At 40.6% G+C, this 19,574-nt stretch overlaps 1 protein-coding gene across 2 annotated transcripts in view; it reads right to left on the bottom strand.

Annotated features, from left to right (window-relative positions):
* Positions 1 to 12,360, bottom strand: part of SPATA7 (spermatogenesis associated 7) — a 36,389-nt gene extending 24,029 nt beyond the window's left edge. For both annotated transcript variants that reach the window (XR_775658.3, XM_010588794.3), the window contains exons 1-3: positions 12,163 to 12,360; positions 3,515 to 3,574; positions 1,098 to 1,193 (exon numbers count right to left, since the gene is read on the bottom strand). Coding sequence is in view for 1 of the 2 variants with exons in the window: in XM_010588794.3 (XP_010587096.2) it covers positions 1,098 to 1,193; positions 3,515 to 3,574; positions 12,163 to 12,181 (175 nt within the window). In the remaining variant the exon portion in view is untranslated. The remainder of the gene's footprint in view (positions 1 to 1,097; positions 1,194 to 3,514; positions 3,575 to 12,162) is intronic.
* Positions 12,361 to 19,574: the final 7,214 nt, after the last annotated feature.

The raw sequence follows: 19,574 nt of genomic DNA, 5'->3' as shown, positions 1-19,574 counted from the left end.
GGGAATTGAGCACAAAGTAATTGAGGGAACTTTTTGGGGTGGAAATATTCTATTACAGGAGCCAGGAAACTTCTTCTGTAAAGAGCCAGAGAGTAAGTGCTTTTGTCTTTGTAGGGCAATATGGTCTCTGGTCACAACTAGTCAAGTCTGCCTGTTAGTGCGAAAGCAGCCAGAGACAATATGTAAAAGAATAAACGTGGTTGTGCTCTAGTAAAATTTTTTTTTATTTATGGACAGTGAAATTTGAATTTCACATGTCACAAAATGTTGTTTTTCTTTTGATTTTTTCTAACCTTTTAAAAACATATAATACCATTCTTAGTTCATGAGCTGTAAAAAAACAGGTGGTGGGAGGATTTGGCCTGTACGTTGTCATTAGCTGACCCCTACTTTATAGCATGATGGTGGTGGTGGTTATACAAAGGTACACATTTGTCAAAACACTTAGCTGTACATTTAAAATGAGTGCATTTTACTGTACGTAAGTTATACTTCAATAACGCTGACAAAAAAGAAAAAATAGCAAGATATCATCTTCTTTGTGCAACTTCTTTAGTGGATACAAAAACAAAAATGCAGTTTATAAAACTTTTATATTAAGATCAATATCTTGCCACAAAATAATATTAGGGATACCACAGGGTCACTATGAGGGATACCATAGATAAAGTAAAATAAGTATTACGTAGGTTCCAAATACAGTTAACCAAAACGGTATTCTGAAATTTGCTATGTATATAAAGTTAGTCAATAATTTTTTTTTTGGGGGGGGAGGCAGTTACACTTTTTTTATTGTTGTTAAAAATATGTATAACACATTTGCCAATTCAGTATTTTTCATGTGTACAATCCTGTGACACCAATTACATCAGTCATGTTGTGCAACCATCACCAATATCTGCTGCCAAATTTTCCATTACCATAAACACACTGCTTCCTAAACAAGAGTCAACAGTTGTTAAACAACTGTACTTTATTTACTACACCAAAAACAAATCATTCTACATATAATACATTCATTCTTGCTACGGATTTATTCTAATGAGAAGCATAAAGTTAAAACTGGGTACAGAAAGTTCACTTCTGCACATTTTTACCTTTGGCAGAAAGGATTTTATTATAGTGAGCAGCCATGTGAGTCTTGACCAGGTGCAGGGTGTTTAATCTGAGAGAGGAGGAGTCAGTGCAAAAAGCTAAAAATGAAAACATATTTAATCATTATATATTTAAAATTAACATAAAAATTATCAATAGATAAACAAGTTGCTGATAATACAGCTCATTCTTAGAAAATGTTCTGAAACTCAATGACAAAGATACTGATGTTATAAATTCGTGATGCTGAATAATTCTAGCCTTAATCTTGCACTGATAGCTTCTGACGAGCAGTTGACCACTTGGTTTCAAACCTTTCCAAGAGTAAGATTTACAACCCTGAGAGTCCTGGGAAGAGATTCTAAAATATAATCTTTCATTACATTTACAAAACTGTTTCTTACTGACAGTACTCAAACGCAAGTAAAAATGTTTAGTCACTTACTTGATTGATTATAAAATAGTAATACTATTACTAATACTTGAACAATCCATTGAGTTTGGGAAAATACACAAACCTCAAACTCAAAATCCTATACAAAGATTCTATTCTGAGAGGCAAACTTCTAACTTTACACCTGAAAATAAGATCTCTTACAAATCAGTTTACTATATTCTTTTTGAAGTACTAGGACTACCTTAAGACAAGTACAATCACGTGGAAATTCCATGACACTGAACTCCTTGACCTCATCCAAACTACTTAAATCTTAGAAATAAAGAACTTACATATAATTTATAAATGTAACTATAATTTTTTAAAAATGGTTTTTGAGAATACATGCATGTGGTTAAAAAAATTAAATAGCAAAAAACGTACAGAGATTGAAAAATAAGTGACTTTCCCACTCTGATCCCTACTCTCCCATCCCAGAAGTATACCCTGCTACTTTTTTAATACATTTTTCCAGGGAAATTCTATGTATAAGACAAGCATATACAATAGTGATAGTGATGAGCTTGATGTTAGTACTATTACTATTGTCATTGTTGTTATGTACTGTTGAGTCAATTCTGGCTCATAGCGACTCCGTGTGACAGAGTAAACTGCCCTATAAGTTTCCTAGGCTACGTTCTTTCTCCCGTGGAGCTGCCTGGAGGGTTCAAACTGCCAACCTCTCAATTAGCAGCCAAGCGCTAACCATTGTACCACTAGGGATCCTTACTACTACTTACTTACTACTAGCACTATTACTAAAAACATTTGCTGAATGTTTACCATTTGCCGTGCATGTTTTCTAAGCTCCTTACATATATAAACTCATTTAGTCATTATTATCATTATTTAAGGACTCTGGTAGTACAGTGATCAAGAGCTCAGGCTGCTAGCCAACAGGCTGGCAGTTCAAGTCCTTGAAAACCCTATGGGGCAGAGTTCTACTCTGTCCTATAGGGCTGCTATGAGTCAGAATCGACTCAAAAGCAATGGTTATCATCATTTAACAGAAGTGGAAACTGAGGCACAGAGGTGTGAGTAAAGTGTTCAAGGTCACACAGCTAATAAAGGACGCAGTTTGGCCTCATGCTGATAACCAGTGTAACTATCTGCCTCTGAATGGTCATTCCTTAAAAGAAATGTTAGCAAACTTTACATATAGTTCCTCATCCTGTTTTTATTAATGTATATTTTAAATATAGTTTAAATTTTTTACTTAAAGTTCTTTTTCAAAGGGAAGTTCACTATTCTGGTTCTAAGTGTATACATACTTTAATAGAAAAAATAAGTGAGATAATTGAAAACTGTGATCCTTCCTTCATATTTGGAGGTAACCAGTATCAAAGATTTTTCACATAAATAGGGAAAAAATTTTTTTCAATCATTTTGCTTACAAACCTATTGACTTATAATTTTTAAGCTATAATTATAAACATATATTTTAAATTCACGACATTAAAAATTTACTTTGAAGACTTTAAAATGTAAGACCATCACAAAAATACGCAGTAGACTTCCCTTTCATAGGTCCTAGAAATCCAACTGGATAGAGAGGCCCTTAAGTGTTTGCTGATACCAAATGCTTTATTCAAGCGTTCTCCTTCTCTGCACAGCTCTTCCTTTGCAGTGCTCCTGTCTGTAACACTTGCTAATCACCATTTTAGCAAGGAAGGCATGCCTTAAGCCAGGGTAGTCTGCCTGCAAAGAGAAGAGCCAGGCTGGAGCTGCAGCGGGGAGCAGGAGGCAGCCAAGCCCACATCCAGTGACACAATGATAGTTTAAAATGATGGACTCCTCAATTTTCTATTTCAAGAACTCCTATACTTTTAGCTACTCTAACATTATATTATGCAGTCATGAAATCTAAAGTTCATATATTCATTATGTGAGGTTAATTTTTCACCATGTCATATAACTTGCAAATAAAGGAAACATATACTTAATCTGTTAACGAGCTGCCATTAAAACCAGTACCTCACTTACCATTACTTTTGGTGCTCAGGTGTCCCTTAAGTAGGCATGGTGGATCATATCTGGGGAGGACTTAACAACAAAACAACAATAAAAACCCCAAGAATTATTAGGGTAAATGAAACACAACTTCCACAAAAACAGTATCGAATGTTTAAAAAATAATAAACTGCATCTTTGATTAAACTACGAGTCATTTAAATTTTTATTCAATTGTATTACTAACCAGCACCGTTACACCAGACAGCACAAATTCTGCAGCCATAGATAAAAAGTTTTTTCTTTTAAGATAAAGAGTTACTTTCAAAATAGTCGTACCTTGAAACTCTAGTTTTGCCTGATAAAATGGTAAGTGCATCAACTATGTCATTGACATAACCTGACTGACTATCCTGTGTATCGCTGACCTACTGGCGTTTTCATTGATTTTGAGAAGATATGTATTAACTATTTCAGTCAATCACAGGCTAGTCTGTCCTTAAAAGTAATTTAAAGAGAGTAATCCTCTCACAAAGTGAATGAGAAATTATACCATAGAATATCTTGCTATGTAAAAAGTAAGTCAATCTAAAAGTCAGGATCAGAACTTAATGATTAAAAGATGTCTTAAGGTTCATCTAGTCCAATCAACTTACCTTTGCTTGGATCCTATCTAGATATCCTGTATTTAAAACCACGTCTAGTAAAGGAAAACCCATTAGGCAGTGTCTCCTCTTTCAGACTACCTGCGCTATCACAAAATTAGATATATACCTCATCACAAAATAATTTTCCTCTCCAAAAAGTGACTGTGTTTTGAGGCGTAACCTCCAAAATAGAAAGGCTGAGCTACAGAGTTAAATGAAATTTAACATGCAAAATATGAAGCGAATTATATCTCAATAACACTATTTAAAAAAGTGAACAAGCTCTCATTCTTTTCCAAAATGAGAAGACAAACACTCCCAACAGCTATTAAGCCACTGCAGACTATGTGAATTACTCCTCAAATCTAGTCATCATCTTCCCAAATATTGTTATCTAATTCTTGGAAACTCAATGGGGCAGTTCTACTCCGTCCTATAGGGTCGCTATGAGTCGGAATCGACTCGAGGGCACTGGGTTTTGGTTAATTAGTAAACTGTTAACATTAACCTCCAATAAATTGTGTATAAAATAAAAGTGAGAGAAGGGAAAGAGAAGAAGACAATTGTTAGCGCACACCCTCTCATCAACAATGGTTGCAAAATCACGTTATGCAAAAAGGGAGGATGGCCACTTCAGATCACAAAATGCAGGATGACTATATTATTACATAACTGCCAAGTTACAGCATTACACAGCTGCCAAACCACTAAGAATCATGACCCAGGTAAGTTGACACACGTTAACCACCAAAGCTAGCATTCCTCTTGTCTCATATCTTGGTGTTTGTTACTGCCAGATGTACGTTGTTAATGTGTAAAATAGTTGGATAGTAGATTTTTACTACTGTCGTAAATGTGAGATGTTCGATAATGAGATAGTCAATAAGTGAGAAAACAAACCCTTGCCATTGAGTCGATTCCGACTAATAGTGACGCTATAGGACAGCACAGAACTGCTCCATAGGGTTTCCAAGGAGCTGCTGGTGGATTTGAACTACTGAACTTTTGGTTAGCAGCCAACCTCTTAACCACTGAGCCCCAGGGCTCTAAGTGAGGAGACCAAAAAACCCGAAAACTATTGCTGTCAGTCGATTCCAACTCATACTGACCCAACAGGACAGAGTTGAACTGCCCCACAGGGTTTCCAAGGAGTGCCTGGTGGATCTGAACTGCTGACCAAGTGAGGAGAAGGTGTACATAAATACTGAGAAAAATCAAATCCCACAAATACAAAGATCAATTGCAATGAATCTACAGATTCATTTTAGTTTATTCCACTTCTCACACCAACTGAACGGAATCAATTCAGTTCAAATTCAACCACACATGCAGCACTTATCCTCTGACCCTAACCACCTGGAACTAGGTCAGACCTCAGAAGTTAAAAGGCACAGTCCTCTGGGCTGCCAAGTCTGCCCACAACTTCTGAGGCCAGTTGCAAGCTTGAAGACCCCATGACACCCTCACTTCTGACCTTCTTGCCACAAATTGAGGGTTTGCCCACTACCTCTTAAGGATGCCAAGCATAAGCTTGGGGTCCCCAGGGTCCTCCCACTTCTAACCTACTGGCTCCCACTACTCCCTTGGGTTTGTCACTGGAATGACTCACGAACTCATGGAAAGAACTATACTTACGATTACAGCCTTATTGTACCAAAACGATACAAATGAAGACACGTGTAGGGTGAGGTTTGGGAAATGTTCCCAGTGCAGAACTTCCATGTCCCCCAAAGGCATCAGCGCCTTTCACCCATGGAACTGTGGCCTCATTATATAAGCATGATAGAGTCACGTTTCCAACCCCGAGGCTGATGGACATCACAAGGTGGTCTTTCTGTTACCGATTTCACGGCATTGTGATCAGATGACATATTTTTCTTCTGCTCCATTCTCCCTCGCCTCTCATTTTTATATTTCCATTATGCATATGTTTGTGTACTTGATAGTGTCCCACGTCTCTAAGGCCCTGTTCATTTTTCTTCATTCTTTTTTCTGATTTTCAGATTGCATAATTTATATCAATCTGTCTTGAAGTTCACTGATTCTTTCCTCTGCCAGTTCAAATCGACTGGCGATAATTTTTCATTTTCATTGTACTTTTCCACTGTAGAATTTCCATTTGGCTTTTTCATAATTTCTGTCCCTTTACTGATATTCTCCATTTGATGAGACACTGTCATCATAGCTGGTTTTTACTTACTTAAGCATATTTCCTTTGGTTCTTTGAACATGTTTATAACGGCTTCTTTGAAGTCTTTCTTAAATCTGTTGAAGAGAGAAATAGACCATTCATCTGGGATCTCTCCCAGGCAGTTTCTGGTGCCTGCTGTTTTCTTTGCATGGGGCACATTTTCTTGTTTATTTGCATGTCTCATGATTTTTTTTTGTTGAAAATGTTATTTTGGGTAATATATTCAGCAATGGGTTTGATTTGGGTTTTTATATTGTAGCAACTATAGATACTGGTTCCCCTCCCTCCTCTCTGGGGCTTGTTTTTTGTTATTGTTCGCTTATTTATTTGTTTAGTGACTAGCCTAAATTATTTTAATGAAATCTATTTCCCCTGCAGGGTGAAGCCTCTGCTGTCACTCCTCAGAGCTGTGGGCACACAGTCATCCTGGGGTAGCTGGTTTTCACAAGGCTCTATTTCCCTGTCTCTCTGTTGTCTACCACATTTGGTATTACACTGAGATGTTAGACTACTAACTGTCAGCTGATCGCTCTACTGTCTTCAGCAATGTCTTGGGGCCTAAATTGCTCCATAGTCTAAACTCATCGCCACCAGGTTGATTCTGACCCATAATGACCCTACAGGACAGAGCAGAACTGCCCCACAGGGTTTCCAAGGCTGTAATCTTTACGGAAGAAGACGGTCACATCTTTCTCCTATGGAGCAGCTGATGGGTTTGAACTGCCGACATTTTGGTTAGCTGCCAAGCCAGGCCAGTTTTGGGGGTTTGTTCTGGTTCAAGGAAGGTTATCACTAAGTCTTTCCCTGGTTCTTTCTGCAAAACAAGCTAGCCTAGAGTTTAGTTGCTTTCACAGAGTTACCAGCCTCTTCTCAATACCTTACTACCAAAGTCTCCATTTTTTTTGAGCATGTCCTTAGGCTTGAACTTCCCCACTCTTTGTTTCAAATAAAGTCATTTCCTTCGGGGAGAGCTTCTAAGCTGTCTGGTTTGAGGTATTGCTTCTTCCCCGGGGGTAAAACCCCTGAGCGCTGCACTGGGCCCTGGATGGGGGAGTAGCCTCTGGTGTTCTCAGTTTGCCTTTACTGATAAGCAACCACCACCCTATTAGCAGGCTGGGGTGAAGGCAGTTCGGTTCCCAACATTCTAGGCCTGCTGCACTTGAGGTGGACTCTCTGCCCTATGAGGCTGTGTGGAAAAAGAGAGCCCCTGAATTTCTGGCTGTACTCACAGGAATTTAGCTCCTGCAAATCAGAGCTGGACGGGATGAGAAATGATGGTGGCCTGTCCCTCCCAGGGAGGTACCATAACCTTTGATTGGGAGCTGAGGGGAGAGGGAGCCCAATCTTTTTTGGCCATATTTGCCAGGAGTAGCTAAGCTGGGGTAGTGGGGAAGGAGAAAGTAGGTTGTTGCTCAAGTCCCACAGACGCTTGCTGTTTTTATCGAGTTTTAGTAGATCTTCTTGAATACGTTTATTTGCTGTATAGCCTTAGCACAATTCCTGGAGATTTTAAAAGCTTTTTTTTTTTTTTTTAATAAATAATTTTAACCAGTTATGCTTCCTTCGCTGCAGAGTGAGTCTGATGAGTTCCTCATGTTGCCATTCCAGAAGTGAAGCTGTTCACTTTTAAGAAGGTTAGCTACGTCTCTTTACGTAGACACTGACTGTTGTTGCAAGGAATTTAAATATATGTAGTACAATGCTTATGGAAGCAGAGCAGCCAAAGGATAGACCATGCCAGTTATTAAAGTATTTCCTCTCCAGCTCCAAATTCACCCTTCAATAGATGCTCTGCAATGATCCACAGAATTTCTTTAAGCAGTTCTCCTTTCTCAGTAGAGGGCATTGAAGGAGCACTCTAGGAGGAAGGGGCTCTCCTCTTCTTCTGAGCTGCTGACTGGTGGGTCAGCGTTTCAGGTGTGAGGACATCTGGTGGTGCTCTACCCTCAACCATGCTTCTAGAATGCGTGAGCAGAGGGAATCAAAGCAATAGTGCAGGCAGGCGCCTTGGAGCACGCAGTGTCTGTGTCAAAGTCAAACCCCACTGCCGCTGAGTGAATTCCTACTCATGGCGATCCTACATAAGGTGATCACAAGGCCAGGCTGGGCCCTTCCTGATCCAGAAGTTTATCCCACAACAATCTGATACTGCTGTTGTTGTTTCTTGTTAGGTGCTGTTGATTTCGACTCACTGCCACCTTATGTGACAGAAAAAGAACTGCCCCATGAGGTTTCCTAGGATCTGATACTACAGCCCTCCTGACGGTATCACCCCAGTGTCTCCATTCTCTCTGAATGCCTGTGCTTGCCTGCTCCCTGGAAGGCTGATTCCTGTTCATCCTCTGGCTTCGGCACCAGTGAATTCTCTGTCATCTAGTGGGCTGCAACTACACCTTCTCCAATGAGGTCTGAACCCCAGCCTTTGGGAAGAAGTTCCCCTTCCAAAATTGTCCTTTCTTGAGTATTCTCCCTTAGCCCTGAGGAACTACATGGAGTTTTCCTATACCTTAAAGTTACTCTTACTATATACAGTTTAAGAATTCTTTATATTAAAGTTCCCTTTTTAAAACCACTGTATTGTTTCTATTTCCTGATTAGACCCAGTCTGATACAGAGGTGGCATGGAATAGACTCAAACCCAATGCCAGGAAAGGCAATACCATCTTCGAACTATTTAATGACCCAAATCCTGTCTCTAAGATTCCAAGTCGATTCCAACTCAGAGCAACCCTATAGGACAGAGTAGAACTGCCCCACAGGGTTTCCAAGGCTGTAATCGTTATGGGAGCAGACTGCCACATCTTTCTCCCATGGAGCATCTGGTGGGTTCAAACCACTGACATTTCAGTTAGCAGCCAAGCACTTAACCAGAAGATCTTGGTAAGACAGTAAAATTCATCTGTATGTGAGAGCAGCCCAGTTCCCTATACCATGGGATTTCAGTAAGGCAGCCAGAACTCTGCTGAGCAGAGCTGAAGGTGTTTCTAGTGGCAGGGTTTCCCAGGGATACTGGAAGTTTGGGAATCCCATAGATAAGTGTCTCTGTGGGATTAACATGATTTTATTTTTTTCAAACTACTTTCAGTTACCCTTACTAGTAGGTTGCTTTCTTTCCTCTTCTCCCCCAAGGTCACTGATAATAGAAGGAATGGCAGATTGATATTTTCAAACTTTTTCCCCCTCTCCCAAGAGAAGCTGGAAAGAATACTTCATAGATTATCTAGTCCAAGTCCACCATTTTACAAATAGCTAAGCCTCAGGAAGGTAACTTGACTTGCTGAAGACTGTCTAGCTAGTTAGTAGCAAACAAGGGTTAGAATCAAAATTTATTGTGTTTCAGACTGGTACTCTTTATACTACACCACTATTCAGAAGGTTTGCCTTACAAGGGAATGCCTAAAATGTGCCTGCTGTGAGAAAATGAAAAAGGAAAATTTTTTCCTTAGATGTTTTAATATTTGGTACTCTGAAAACATCAAAGGTAACTTTCCAATGAGATCTAAGCAATTTAGAAAGTCCAATATTTTCATTTAAAATTAAGTATTTTAGCTTTGGTTAAAATTATCTATGATTTCCTATTAATAATAATTATTTATGGTATATGAAAACTGTCACAGATGTATATTACATTTATTTTAAAATTTCAATATCAATAATGCTTGATAGTACTATATATTATTTAAAAACCCGTTACCGTCCAGTGGATTCCAACTCACAGCTACCCTACAGGACAAGGTAGAACTGCATCACAGGGTTTCCAAGGAACAGCTGGTGGATTCAAACTTCTAATCTTTTGGTTAGTAGCAGAGCTCTTAACCACTGTGCCACCAGGGCTCCATATATTATATAATATCATATATATAAATATATACCTATATACATATAAATATATATAATATAAAAAATATTTAATATAAAAAACCCCAAATCAAACTTGTTCCTGTCGAGTCGATTTTGACCCTATAGGACAGAGTACAACTGCCCCATAGGGTTTCCAAGGAGCACTTAGTAGATATGAACTGCCAACCTTTTGGTTAGCAGCTGAACTCTTAACTGCTGTGTCACCAGGGTTATAATATAAAAAAAAAACTGACCTAATTAAATTACATTGGGTGTTACAGGAATATAAGTCTTGTTTTTACATTTTGACATGAACCTAATGTTAAAAATCATTCAATAAACAAATACTGAGAACTAATCAAGTATATACAGCCAGAATGCCCCTCAGAAGCAAGGATGGCAAGATTTTGTCTCACATACTATGGACATGTTATCAGCAGGGACTAGACCCTGGAGAAGGACATCATGCTTGGTAGAGTAGAAGGTCAGCAAAAAAGAGGAAGACCCTCAATGAGATGGATTGACACAATGGCTGCATCAATGGATTCAAGCAAAACAACGATTTTAAGGCTAGATCAGGACCGGGCAGTGTTTTTAGTTCCGTTGTACATAGGGTTGCTATGAGTCGGAACCAACTTGATGGCACCTAACAACAACCAACTATAATATACTCTACATTCTACATACATCCTTCTTCATGCCCCCAACCCACCCATGAGACAGTAAGTAAAAGCACGGGCTCTGGGGTTTAACATGCCTCACCTGGATTCAAAGCCAATTCTGTCACTTACTGTGTGAACTTGGACAAGTTATTTATGATCTTTTGTTTTAGTTTATTCCCTGTGAAATGAGGGTAATACCTACCTAAAGAGATGCTTTTGTGGATTAAATGAGAAAACTTGGGTGTAGTTCCTGCTACACAGGAGGGGCTTAATAAATTTTTAGTTTATGTTGTAAAAGTTCTGAAAACCTAAAAGACATTTTGGGTTGCTTTTTCTGAAAATTACACCGGTGTAGTGTCAGAATATACAGAATATATAGTTTGTTGGTCACTATGAGTCACAATCGGCTTGATGCCAATGAGTTTTTTGGGTTTGGGGGTCTTACATTCCAACAGCACTTATTTTTATCAATGATTACATCATAAACGCACAGTCATACCAAAGCAAGATTTACTTCAAGGAACCACCAAGCATCTTGGTTTAAAGGTACAGACAAAAATACTGATGGGGGGGGGGTGGGTGTCTGGAAACAATCTTATTTGGCTTTAGGAAAGAACGCTACTTGCTCAGAGTGAGATGCAAATTATTTGGCTTGGGTCCACTCATAGAGATTTAAGGTTATATGGCCCCAGCGGTTCCGCTTGACCCAGAAAGTGCTCAGTCAAGGACAGGTGTACACAGCAGTATGGATTAGTGTTTTGCTACTAAAAATGTAGTCCCGAGAACAGCAACAGTGGCACCACCTGGAAGCTTACTACAAACGCGGCATCTCAGCCTCCCTCCGCACCCCCAACCAGACCTACAGAACGCTATCTGCATTTTAACATGACTCCCAAGGGATTCCTGTACGCAACAGTTAGAGAAGCTCGGGGTTAGGCAATAGTTTGGGGGAGGGATTTAGGTTACAGAATGGAAGGTTTCTATTTACTGAATACTTAGAACGTGCCAGATTTATATGCACCATGTGCATTTAATGCTCAAGAGCCCTATGACACGGGCGTTCCGCCTCCGGAGGGCAACGGGCTTCACTGTGGGCCCAGGGAGGTCTGACCCCAGAGACCACACTCGGAGCTACCGAGGTGACCAAGGCTGCACGACCCCGAGTTCAGGGACGGAACTCCTCAAGTCCCGGCGTCAAATTCAGAGCAAGAAAGCCGATCTGCGAGCCCGGGCGGCAGGGCCTCCTAGGCGCGACTTGCAGCTTGCGCCAACGCTCGGGTCAACACCGGTGACTAAACCCGGACCGGGAGCCGGAGGCCGCCCGCGAGAACTGCCCTTTACCTCTCCGGCTGCCGTTCATGGTCTTAGATCCTCGTGCGGCCGCCGTGGGGACAGCCGGCGCCCCTCAGTCCTTCCCGGGGCCGGGCCCAGCCCTGGACTCCCAGTCAGCCCCACCCTCGCCGGGAGCAGAAGATGGGAAAAGGGGTGCCGGCCGGGGGCGGCAGCCGCCAGGAGACGGTCGCCAGGCCCGTTGCTAAGGGCCCGTTCCGCGGCGTCGGGATTGTGACGTCACGGCGCAGGGGACGTTCGCTCCCGCAGCCCCGCCCCCGCGCGGTATCCAGAGGAAGGAGGTGAGCAGATGGAGGGGAGGGGCGGGGCGGGGCGGGAGGATAGGGGCGGGACGGGGCGGGGCCAGTGCCCCAAAGGCCAGTCGGCTGCTCTGCGAACCTCCTGGTGGTACACAGTGGCCTCCTGGCAGGAGCCGAGTCACCAGCACCTGGCAGGCCTTGTCCCTGCAGGAGGAAGGGGAAGAGAAGGCGGTCTCATCTGGTATGCACGTCTCCTGGGTCCCGGAAAAAAAGTGAAAAGCAAATGTTAGCTATAGTCAGGGTGACATTTAGCTAGTTCAAATAATTACATTTCGAAGCAATCTGTGAATTTAGGATTAGTGAAATTACTGGGGATGAAAAATACCTACGTATTTACATCTTAATTCTTAACCTCAATAATTCAAACTAATTTCCTGTCTGCGCCCCCCCCCCATTTATTTTAAGGCTCCAATTCGTTTTCCTTTACAATGGAATAGAGCTGCAACATAGATAAGGCATCTATAATGGAATAGAGCTGCAATATAGATTAAAAAATTATTTTTTATTTTTTTATCTGGCATCTATAATTCGTTTAACTTGAAGTATTTACCTTTGAATCCTTGGAAATAAAATCAGAGCAGGACAGGGAGCAGTCTGTAATGTAGGGTTTCTCAACAGCGACACTGTTCATATTTGGGGCTGGATGAATAATTTTTTGTTTTGGGAGACTGTCCTGTGTATCGTTACTGACTTTGCAGTTGCAAGGATTAATATGTACATGCCTGGAAAATAGGAGGCATTTAACAAATACTCGTTTCCCTCCTCTGAGAATCCTACCTCAAAAGAACTCAGGATTCCAGGTTTAAGGGAGTAAGTCAGGAACCCTGTTACAAAGAAAGGGGAATATACTAGAAAGCCGCTAATAGCAATACCTGAACCCCTAGCTCTCTGACTCTAGGTTAGCGGGAGAATTAGCGGAGTGTGGAACTGCTGAGTTTTTTTTCGGGGGAGGGGGGAGTGTGTGTGATGGCTCTGTGGCCACAACAACATGTCAGTTATTAGGATCCGGGGGCAAAGAGTCACCTGTTACCCAGAGAACAAAAAAGCTCTCCTGCCTGCTCAGTAATGCTTGAAAACCCTTTCCAAGTACATGAATCCTTTTATTCCCTCCTATCGGGTGTGTGTGGTGTGTGTGTGTGTGTATCAGGTAGAAGGAAACCCTGGTGGCGAAGTGGTTAAGTGCTACGGCTGCTAACCAAAGGGTCGGCAGTTTGAATCTACCAGGCACTCCCTGGAAACTCTATGGGGCAGTTCTACTCTGTCCTATAGGGTTGCTTCGAGTTGGAATCGACTCTTTTGCATACAATAAGCCTCTAGCTAGCGTTTGTTAAATTGAATTAGAGCCAAGGCTTAAAGGGCAAGCATTCCTCGGAGAGGCAACCCAGTGACTTGATCCACACAAATGCCAGCTCCTTTTATTAAAGTAGACTTTAGGATGAAGAGTGGATTTTTGCCCTTAAGCAGAAAAGGGCCTCCATGGTTAGGAGAGGTCAGCAGAATGGGAGAGGGCTCCGAAGAAAATATTGCCTGGTACTCGACTTTGTCTGAAGCCATCCTCATCTCATTATTTCTTTTAAGTATCTTGTTCCAATTCTTTCGAGGATGTGCACACAGTAAGGGTCTATTTCTCTCCAGTTTTAGCAGTGAACATATTATCATAAGTGAAATTTAATTTATCCTTGGCTTTCACTCTGTGGGTATAAACAAGAGAGAAGATCTTTTCTGGCTGTTATTCTCAGAAGATAATCCATGATCGGGGCGCTGATCTATGCAGCTGGTATGGGCTTATTGTAGAGTTAGCTCCCAACAAACACCCTTCCATTCGAGGAATCACCCCCAGCTGTAATGGTCTTGGAGAGAAGGCATTCCTGTAATGTGAATTTCACATTGATCAGAAATGATTCCAATGCTATATATTTTTTATTGATATGCAGAAGTTCGTACATCTGTATTTTAGAAGGGAAACCATTGTTTTCCAAAATGCATCGGCATGCTTACCTTTATTATTGGGTTTCCCTTTTGTCCTAGCTGACAAGAAGCTCAAAACTAAGATTTGTGCTCAGTTGCAATAGTTATTCATAGCCCATGTTTTCTATTTATCTCCTTAATTCCTTTTTACTAGGCAGGTTACTATTCTTCTACTCTTATTTTAATGGTTCAATTGTAGTTGCCTTTTGTTGGATGAGCTTTAAGTTCTTTAGAAATGGGGTAGAAATAAAATAAATAAACTAGACATTGTAAGTATAATAATATATAGTTTAGTACATATAATATATAATTTAATTATTTATTACATTTTAGGAGTTCCTCTGTGGTGCAAACAGTTAAATGCTAAGCTACTAATAGAAAAGTTGGAAGTTTGAACCTATCCAGAAGCTCCTCGAAAGAAAGGCTTGGCAATGGGCCTCTGAAAGGTCACAGCCATGAAAACTCAGTAGAGTGCAGCTCTACTTTAAAACACATGGGGTCACCATGAATTGGAATTGACTCAATGGCAACCGTTTTTCTAAATTATATTTTATTTATTAACACATATGCGGGAGAAAGATGTGGCAGTCTCCCGTAGGGTTGCTGTGGGTCAGAATCGTCTTGATGGCACACAACAACATTAACATACATTATGATATGTACATTTCATCTGTATCGTTACAGCTGACCCTTTGTTTCATAATTCAGAGGATTCGTGGAAGTCATGTTTGTCTGTTTGGACATGCTTAGCATCACTAAGGAAAACTGCCCAGGAACGCATTAAAAGCAATGAGGGACAAAGGCCAAGACAACCTTCTCCCATTCATTGAGGTATTATGAACATACTTTAATCCTTAAATCTCTAAAGGAGAAAAAATGAAGGAAATTTAGGGAGCGTTTTTTAAGGTACACATAAAAAGGCAGAGTAAAAATTAAATGGAGTGTGCGCAGTTTGTGTTGACCCCAGTCACAAAACAAAATCGCTTCAGCAATTGAAGAATGCTTGAGTGTTTGAGCTGTTAACTATTTCTCGGCCATTCTGCAATCAAAATCCTGTTGCTGTTGAATGATCTAATAACTATAGGAGAAAACAGAACTTTATAGCATGGTGGTGTTCGCGTGTTACAAAGTAATGGATTTAGGAAAGTTTGAAGCTGCATTCCTGTGCGGAAGGCAGCCATGCTAAGACAATATTAACCTACAGATTTTATTCAATCATCTTTAAAGTGACCCCAAGGTAGAACTTCTCAAACTGCAGTCAGTGACATACATACTGAGTGCTTCTTTAAGAATATGATTTATTTTATTTTTGTTGTTGTAGAGAAGGCATACAGTATAACGTACACTAACTCAGCAATTTCTACATGTACAATTCAGTGACATTGATTACATTCTATGGAGTTCATTTTTGAACATAGGAAAAATTGTTAAATAAAGGTCCTTAATGAATCAAAAAAAAGTCTTCATCATTGCTAACCTATAACTTGATTTTTCTTCATTTCATTGTTAAAACAGGAGAGAACAGGAATGACCATAATTCTCTATAAAGCAACATATGCCTAAAGGTAGAACACACAGAAAAAAGAGAGTGTTCATAACGTATACTGACCCCAAAGGGCCATCTTGAGTTCTCTTAATGGTAGAACTCTGATATCTGAACAGGTGTGTGATCTTTCCCATAGAAAAATGATCATTCTCTGAAGTATAAAAACCACATGGAATTTTTACTGCACTTTGCAATATGCTTCATTCCACACTTTTTCATTTTTTCCCGCAGTTGGAAAGAGCACTAAATTGTGGCTCTGTAAGTAGCTTAGCTTGTTACTAACAAAAGATTCACTGGTATTGTAACCCTTTGGCAAAGGCAGCTGGAATTGTGGATATTAGGCTCCCTAATAACTGCAGTCCTCTTTCGCTCCATTTTCTCCACACTCGTGTTTTTTAAATCTTTTCGTTCAATTAAGAGGACAAGACTGTGGAGAGAACTTAATTATTCTGTGGTTTCTGGGTAACCTGTCCCCACAGCCTAAGAATAGCATTTTATCTAGTTTTCCACTGCCAATCAATGCCATAATACTTTAGGGACAGTGTTCAGCCTAAAGGTTCATCTCCACGCAATAAACCAGAATCTGAAAATGTCCTCTTTTGGCTGTGGGGACCATGGTCTCGGGAAACATCTAGCTCAACTGGGATAACATAGTTTATAAAGAAAATGTTCTACATTCTACTTTGGTGAGTAGTATCTGGGATCTTAAAAGCCTGTGAGCAGCCACCTAGGATACTCCACTGGTTTCACCCCTTCGGGAGCAAGGAAGAATGAAGGAGACTAAAGATACAAGGGTAAGATTAGTCCAAAGGACTAATGGACCACATGTACCATGGCCTCCACCAGACTGAGTCCAGTACGACTAGATGGTGCCCGGCTACCACCACTGACTGCTCTAACAGGGATCACAATAGAGGGTCCTGGACAGAGCTGGAGAAAAATACAGAAAAAAATTGTAATTCAAAAAGGAAGACCAGACTTACTGGCCTGAAAGTGGCTGGAGAAACCCTGAGAGTATGGCCCCGGACACCCTTTCAGCTCAGTAATGAAGCTACTCCTGAGGTTCACTTTTCAGCCAAAGATTGGACAGGCCCATAGAACAAAATGAGACTAAAGGGGCACACCAGCCCAGAGGCAAGAGCTACAAGGCAGGAGGAGACAGGAAACTGGTAACAGGGAACCCAAGGTTGAGAAGGGAGAGTGTTGACATGTGGGGTTGTTAACCAATGTCATAAAACAATATGTGTACTAACTGTTTAATGAGAAACTAGCTCTGTAAACCTTCATCTAAAGTACAACAAAAAAATTAAAAAAGAAAAAAGTCCTCTTTTACAATACCCTCATCATTAAAAAATAAAGCAAACCTAAACAAAACCAGGCTGTAGTCTATCTGGTAATTTTTTTTTTTCCACTTAAAAAATAGCGTTCACAGACTTAACAATTTCTAGGAGGTTCAGTGAAGCTCTTATAGGAGCATCAGTGATTCACAAACTGACACACGAATCAATGATAGGAAACTGATTTCTGTAAGCTGCCAATGAAAGCCATTCTTGTTACTTTATTGACAGTACACTCTGAATTGCTATAGATACATACCCTCCCTAGTTTTTCTAAGGGACTTAAACCTCCACTCCAGGCATATGCTGGTCTTTTTTGGATGTCTGCCAGCAATGTACTCCTCAAACACTTTAAGTGATTAGGCAGAATGACACAAAATTACTGTTTTTATAAATCAAAGTAGGCAATATCATTTGGTTTAACTTAAAGTGTTTGAAGAGCATTGTCGGAAACTTACATTTAAATTTAGACTGCATTAATTCTTTCTTTGGAATGTTTGAACAAGTAAGCTTAGAAAAAGAAAGTGGGGTGGAGGAGTCCCTGACTCCCCAGACATGCTCAATCTCTGACTTGGCTCAAGTATGTTTTCTTTTAGCCATTTTGAATCCTCGCATTTGTTGTGTTAGCTGCTGTCAAGTTGGTGCCTGCCTCATGGGACTCCGTGCACAACAGGATTAAACATGCCTGGTCCTTCACCATCCCCCTGGTCAGACTGCTGTAATCCAGAGGGTTTTCATGGGCTGATGTTCAGAAGTAGATCACCAGGCTTTTCTTCCTAGTCTGTCTTATTCTGGAAGCCCTGCTGAAACCTGTTTAGCATCATAGCAACATGCAAACCACCACTGACAGACGGTGGTGGCTGCACATGAGGTATATTGGCAGGGAATCGAACCCAGGTCTTCTACATGGAAGGGGAGAATTCTACCACTGAGCCACCGCTATTCCACTCCTTCCATTTACTTATCTACAATTATTCAGTGTTCATTGTGTCTTCTGTCTTTTTTTTTAAACAAAATCTCATCCAACAATATGAAAATGTGTTATGAAAACAACTTCTAGTTATGCAACGTTACTTGACCACTGAGGATTACACCTACAGGTAACATCTGATTAAGGAAAAACATTGAGAGTCCTAGAGTGAGTCCAGAAGGCATTTCCCACAGGGGGCACAGTCTAGAGACGTAGGTGGTGACCTGGCCACAGGATGATTTCCTCAGTGCCATTTATAAACACAACCGGGCCATGCGGTGTGGATGCCTGTGTTAGATAAACAATAGCAGAGCGTGAGTGGAGCATGTCAGAGAATTTGGGGCCTAGAAGGAGGTCTGTGATCACTAAGCCTCATTTAGCAGAAGAGACAAGAGCCTAGAGGAAAGTAATTTGTCCACACAACTCAGCTTTCTGACTCCTGGTTTAGTGCTCATTTCACTAATTCAGGAAATAAGCAGCAAGACAATTATCTCAGTTACATTTCAGGATGCTTGTTTATTCTCTTAAGCACATGCTACCTAAAATAATGGAAAAATTATTCTCATATGCAATGCATGGACACAGAAAATGGAAAAGGTAAGTGGGAGCTTGCTTAAGTCCCTTATCTTAGGCAAGCCTGTACCTAAGCTGCCTGAGATAAATGAGAATATGTGTATTTTAAAGTCATTTTTTTCTCCCTAAAAGACCAACATATATTAGTCTTCTAAAATGAAACAACACAGTTGAGCCCAATTTTCTCCTACCCTGGAGATGATTACTTTACCAAAATCCAGAGAGACTATCATTTGCATTGAGTTTAGGAAAATTTTACACTAGAGAATTATCCCTCACCAGGAGCAGGTTTTTTTTTTTTTTTTTTTTTCCCAAAGACGGTGGAATAGAGCAACCTTAATGACTTCCTATAAGGCGAAAGTGGCCACATGTTATTTCAGCCAATAGAAATGAACACCTGCTATGGCAAGACACATGGATATTCAGCTTACGCTTTCCCCTCCGGTTCTACGGGACACAACTGTACCTTTGCTAATTCGTTTACAGCCCCTTCAGTGATATGCTGGGCCTTTACCTGATTTGAACAGAACCTCTGGAGGCTGAATGTCTACAGGGATACTGTACAGCATGAGGCCACATAGATGAGTGTGTGTTGGGATTACCTTTGAATCCTGGCTCTGCTGTTTCCTAGCTGTGTGATCTGGACCAAAGTTCTTACCTTCTGGACCTATTTTCTTTACCTGTAAAAGGTGCATAATAATAGTGTCTGC

This window comes from Loxodonta africana, chromosome 10 (assembly GCF_030014295.1).
Source record: "Loxodonta africana isolate mLoxAfr1 chromosome 10, mLoxAfr1.hap2, whole genome shotgun sequence".
Taxonomy (NCBI): Eukaryota; Metazoa; Chordata; class Mammalia; order Proboscidea; family Elephantidae; genus Loxodonta; species Loxodonta africana.
This window is presented reverse-complemented; position numbering and strand designations above follow the sequence as displayed.